This window comes from Buceros rhinoceros, unplaced genomic scaffold (assembly GCF_000710305.1).
Source record: "Buceros rhinoceros silvestris isolate BGI_N320 unplaced genomic scaffold, ASM71030v1 scaffold6654, whole genome shotgun sequence".
Lineage (NCBI taxonomy): Eukaryota > Metazoa > Chordata > Aves > Bucerotiformes > Bucerotidae > Buceros > Buceros rhinoceros.
In genome coordinates this window covers 35,110-40,813 of record NW_010406388.1, presented here as the reverse complement: position 1 = coordinate 40,813, position 5,704 = coordinate 35,110, and the positions used below count along the sequence as shown (strand labels likewise).

The 5,704-nt window shown below is 54.2% G+C and overlaps 1 protein-coding gene across 1 annotated transcript in view; it reads right to left on the bottom strand.

Annotated features, from left to right (window-relative positions):
• Positions 1-5,704, bottom strand: part of LOC104491614 (von Willebrand factor A domain-containing protein 1-like) — a 14,689-nt gene that overhangs the window by 6,784 nt on the left and 2,201 nt on the right. The window contains exon 2 of the mRNA XM_010134064.1: positions 715-1,278. Within this exon, the coding sequence (XP_010132366.1) occupies positions 715-1,278 (564 nt within the window). The remainder of the gene's footprint in view (positions 1-714; positions 1,279-5,704) is intronic.

Genomic DNA, 5,704 nt, shown 5'->3' with positions numbered 1-5,704 from the left:
ACAGAGGTAGTGGCTGGCCTGGAGTTAGGCTGGGGTTGTCTTCCAAGTGCTGGGCTAGCCAAGTCAGGCTATAGATCTGGTGGAACACGTTACAACAGGGGATTTATGGAACAGAAACATTCCTCTCCGGCAGTCTCCATGCTGATAGCAATCAGCAGCCTTAATTGCTCTTTGTAAGAGAACAAATGTGGGTGCCAGCCACCATGCCTGCACTTGGTGGAAGCCAGATCTACCCTAGACAAGAGTTTGAGGGAGTCGACAGGGCACACCCATCCCATTTTGCATACACGACTTCAACACATTTGTGTCCTCCGCCTCCATCAGATGGCATGTAGCTAGACAGCATTCTAGAGAAAAAAAATCACCCTGATAATACATTGCCTGAGCCTCCTTCCTTCGTTAGCAGCTGACCAACTCATTACAAACATGAGTTCGTCTCACTAACAGGTCTGCAGAAGGGAATTTGTCCCGGTCAGTCGTGGGACCTCCCAAGGGAAATAGAGATATTTGTCCCAGACCTTCGAAAAGCCTTGGTTTATACTCGGACCTATAGCATAGTGGTGAAAGCCCCTCAGCTGGCAAGGGCAGCAGCTGTGGGTCAGAAGGACCGCTGGGTTTGGGGGATTCTCCCGCTGCCTGCCCTGCACAGCCAGGCAGTAACTCGTGTTCAGCCCTGCTGCGTACTCCCGGCGACCCAACCCAAGCCCGCTGTACCTAGGATAGCATCTTGGAGCTCCTTCGTGATGATGGGTAGGTCATCCACATCCACAAAGTGCAGGTGCTTCTCAGGAGGCTGGCTGGCAGCAGCCGAGAGTTCCAGGTAATTCCCCCGCCCAGTGCTGACAATGAAGACTGTTACTCCCATGTCCTTCAGGAGCTGCATGGGTTCAGAGATGTCATCAGTGGAGAAACCATCTGTCACCCAAACCAGTACCTTGGGCACGTCTGGCCGGGCACCAGCTTCATCACTGAATAACTTCTCCTTGGCATAGGAGAGCGCTTTGCCCGTGTTAGTGTCGCCCATGAGCTGCTGAGTGTTCCGGATGGCTTGTTGCAGGGTCTCACCAGACAGGTACCGGTCAAAAGGAAACTCCATGGTGGGCGTAGTGCTGATGTGGATGATGCTGGCCTGGACATCACTGGGGCCAAAGGTGAAAGGTTGTACGAGATCCCACATGAATTCCTTGACCCTGGAAAACTCATAGTAGGAGACGCTGCCAGAGCTGTCCAGCAAGAAGAGGAGATCCGCCTCTGAACCGGACATCGACGGCTGGGGACCTGGCAGGGGAAGAGAGAGGGCGGTGCGTTAGTGAGGGAGTGAAGCAAACCCACATCTGCCCAGGCATCTGCTGGGAAAGCTTGGTTATCTTCTGCCAAATGTCGGAGGGTTTTGCTGGGTAGACACCTCAGAATTTGTCCCTTATTCTTATGTTTGCACTGAGCGTGAGGGCTGGCGGGTGCCATCCTCAGTCCTGCGGTCAGCTGCCCGGGAACTCCTCGCCCCACCTTGCCAGCACCCTGTCTCCCCTCACTGGACAGTGTCACTCAGACTCGCCTGTTTGATCAGAACTGTCCTTTGCAAACATTCTGAGATGCAACACTGCAGCATAATTAACGCACTACGCGGGTGATTAACCCGTTACCGATAAACCGAATGGCCATGGGGATGGAAGGAGGCAGGAGCTCAGGCAGAGGAATCAGGGTAGAGTAAAAGTGCCACCCGCAAGTCCTGGATCCTGCTCTCACTGCTGCAGAAAAAATGCCTCCGAGCTACATCAGCTCTCACCAACACATCTTGTTACACAAGAGCAGGCTGAGCCAGGAACATTCCTCAGCAGCCCGTGCCAGCAGGTCAGCCTTGCCCGTGCCAGGGAGCAGCCCCTGCCGTCCGGAGCTGCTGCTCGGGGCCGACGCGCAGCGGTCCCAGAGGAAGAGGCAAACGGCTGACGGCAACACCGAGAGCAATGGCCAAGGTCAGGAGGCACTTCTGGGCCTCAAACAGCTCCTTGGGTTTGTCCCATAGTACGACAATGGCAGTGCCAGGAAGAGAAATGAGCTGGTTTTGGGAAAGATCAAAACAATAAAGAATCTCGATGAGACAAGCTGCTGGCTCTGCTCTCCTGGGAGAGGAGGCTGGTTATGAGAACCGGCTGCCTCTCGCTTCAAAGGCTACAGTCCACCTAAGGCTGGCAGAAAGCTCCCTGATTTATGCCACTGTTGGCAGGAAAGTCTGGGGTGGAGGAACTCCTCCCTCTAGCGCTTTTTAATTGGAGAGTTTCTTGCTCTTCTGAAGATGTGTTGACCTTTCCCAGACAGCATGAGGAGCGGCACCTCAAAACAGCTGTGGGACAAGATGCCTGGGAAAGGGCTGCACAGACCCATTCGTGCAGAAGAATGCAACGTGTCCGGAAGAACACGTTTCTGGAGTCCCACTCCATTTGACTCATTTTCTTACCATTTTAATTAAAGTGCTGTGAGGGAAGCACAGAGGACTTCTCCTTCCACCACCCCAAGAGCTGGGGAGATTTACAACAGCTGGAATATTAACAATGAATTTGGAATTCTTTTAACCACCCCCCTGCTTTCTGACAGCTTTTGAGGTGTCGAAGAAGAGAAAGAGAGAGAAGAGAAGAAGGCATGAAAAGCCTTGGATCAGAGATTCCTGCCTGCCTATTTGGGCTCCTCTATCAGTGAAGGGGTCAGGAACATGGGGTGGCTGAGCAACGTGGGCTCCGGAGCACAGGGGGCTTGGTGCAGCACACGGTGGTTGAGAGCTGGAGCCGTGTGTGGGAGCCAAAACCACAAGGCGGTGGAGAGCTGAACGCAATGGCTCCTGTGAAATTAAGGAGACAGCTCATGCGAGCAGTTCTCCCTCTGCAGAAAACCATGTCAAGGCAGGCTCAGAGACAGCAAGGAGCCTGGCAGAGATGAGCCGTCTGTTGCCAAGCCCCCGCTGGGGCACTACGTCCAGAGGCAGATCTGAGATGGCAAACTCGAGAGGAGGGAAAGGACCAGGGCAGGGGAATGGTGAGAGGAACAAGGGGTCTATTATATGTCCTGGCAGTGAAACCTAATGACCTGAGTCCAGAAAAGATCATGAACCAGCAAGAGCCCAGTCATCCAGGGCACAACTGAGGGGCTCAACAGGGGAATAGAAGGTGGAGCAGGGGCTAAAGCTGGAGCCACAGAGGATGCAGTCCTCTTTCCCCAGTTTCCATGTGGATGGTCTTTCCCCTCGCTGGATGCAGCTAGGGCATGAGTGCCTGGGTCTGTCTCAGGGTCTACCCTGAGCCTGTGTGCTCAGGAACGTCGGGGAGGAACACTGGGGAAAGGGCCAGCTGTGCTGGGAATCCCCACAGGATGGGGGAAAGAAGCGGGTCAGGACCACACCTAGTGCTTGTGCTACTGGAATAAAGCCGGAGCGCCTGCACACGCGACGGTAAACGCGCTGCCTGCAAGTCACTGCGCTGCCACAGAGACCCAGGCAGCACAGGAACCTCTCTCCCGTAGCAGGTGCTGTCCGACAGGGCAGAGGCACACCACCTCTCCTGAAACAACAGGAGAAATCAGATGGAGCCTTCCAAAATGGAGAACATTGAAGTTACTTGGAGGTGACTAGGCAAGAGCTGCCAGGAGGAGGCAGGAACAGGACCTGCAGCCTGCAGGGATTCCTGCCAGCCCTGCCCTGCGTGACCCAGCAAGACTCAGCCCTGTGTGCAGACACACACATCCAGCAACTTGGCACTCAGAGCTGAGCAGAAAATGGCAGACAAGTCCAAAAAGCTTTCCTGCTTGCCCAGAGCCACGTGCCATTGCATCACCATGTCCCATGGTAGAGCTGAACCTGTGACCTACAGGTCCCTGCCACCGGTTCCTGGAGCTCCCTACCTCCCACCAGCGTTCCAGCAGGGCAGAGCAACGAGGGCTTTGTTTAGAGCTTCTGGCTGCTCAAAGCAAGTCAGGCTTGAGCAGTAGCCACAGCTCTGTGTTTTCCCCATTGCTGGAAGAAATACAAGCCACTAACTTGGCGGGCAAGCCATAGTGAGAGGTCTTGGCAACAGGACTGCTGCCTCCAAGGAGGAAATCATTGTTTCTCCCCTCTGCTCCTCACCAGCCTGAGGAGTGTCCCGTGTTTCCTAAACATTGCAACAATCAGCTGTGAACGCTTCTGACCGTGGCAGGGCAGGGATCGGTGGCCAAGGGACACTGCGCACAAGCAGTAAACAAGGTCACGTGCACTAGCGCTCTGGGAGGGGAATTCGGAATTCACCACGAGGGAGCAGACGCAAGCAAAATCCCACTATTGGCAGAACGTGAGGGTGAAAACCAGCACGGAACACCTGCTCGAAAGAGAAAAACATGAGAATCGAGAGCCATGCCCCTGTTAAAGTGCCCTGCTGACTGTACCCTGCAGCTCTGGGGCACCAAGAGAGCTGCACAGAACATGAACATCCCTTAAACGCTGGCTTGACCCATCACACGCTGCTGGAAATAGCTGGGTCAGTCAGGAGGCTCTGCACGAGGAGCTACAGCTGGACACCATGGGGTTCTGCCCAGAGGGTAGGAAGCATCAGTTAACAACAACTGGTTAACAAACGGTTAGCAAAAGCCAAGTCACTCTGGTGGGCAGGTATATTTCGGAGCCACAGGGATGGTCTGTGGGTGGAGCAGAAGGCTAATCCTCCATACAGGCACATACCACCACAGTTACCTGTGCTTAACACTCAGCCCTGCGTAAAATGGGAACAAATTCCTCCCATTGAGGCTTTGTCAGCAGAAAGAATCCATTAAAAAAAAAAAATCTACCCAAATCTAACATCAGGAGCGTGGCAACGCTTGTGAAGAGACTGGACACTCCATCATCCTTCCGTTCACGTTCAGGTTCTCAGTTCCCTCATCTTTCTCCCTGCTCTTTGTCCTTCAGCCAGTATAAACAGCCCGTCCATGCCAGAGGTGGGGCTGGCGAGATTTGTTACCAGTAAATCCCTGCGTTACGCAAGCAGCTGCTGCTTTGAGGCGGTTTCCTGGCTTTATAGCGAGAGATGGGCTGTTTGGCAAGGCGCCAAATGAAGGTTTCTCGCTTTCAGTGGGGTTCTGAGAGAGGGGGCATCCTTTACCAGCCCCCCGCCTTGTGAACCATCAGGCCTTTGCTTCAGGAGAGCTGAGGAGTCACTGCACACCTCGTATCAGTGCTGCCCCTGTGCTCTAGTGAAGCCGAGGGGACGGCAGAGAACACACGCAGTATCCTGGTGACACTCTCCAGCCGATACGTGGTCAGTAGAGAAGGGATCAATACGGCAGCAACATGTCACCACGGAGTCACAGAGCCGCCAATTTGAATGCTTGGCTTTTCCAGCACAAAAACAGCTGGTCAGACTTCCCAGCCTTGCGCTGGGCTGCTGACAGGAGACATCCGCTTCAGGAGCTCCCTGCGCTCTCAGCAGGGACCGGAGCACATGCCTGATTGACATGGGACTTGGAACCGCCAGAGCATAAAGTTCTTAACAGTCAAAAAAAATCATGTCGTGTCTTGGTTATCTGTGTTTGAAATTCCATGTTTGTCTTCCCTTCTCACTGTTTGGCCATGCAAGGAAAAAAAGTCCTGCAGCAAGTGGAGGCTGAGGAACACGGTCTGTGCTTCCCCGGGGCCCCTTGGGATCACAGTGACAGGCGGGGGGAAGGGCCGCGTCCCTCGCACAACGGG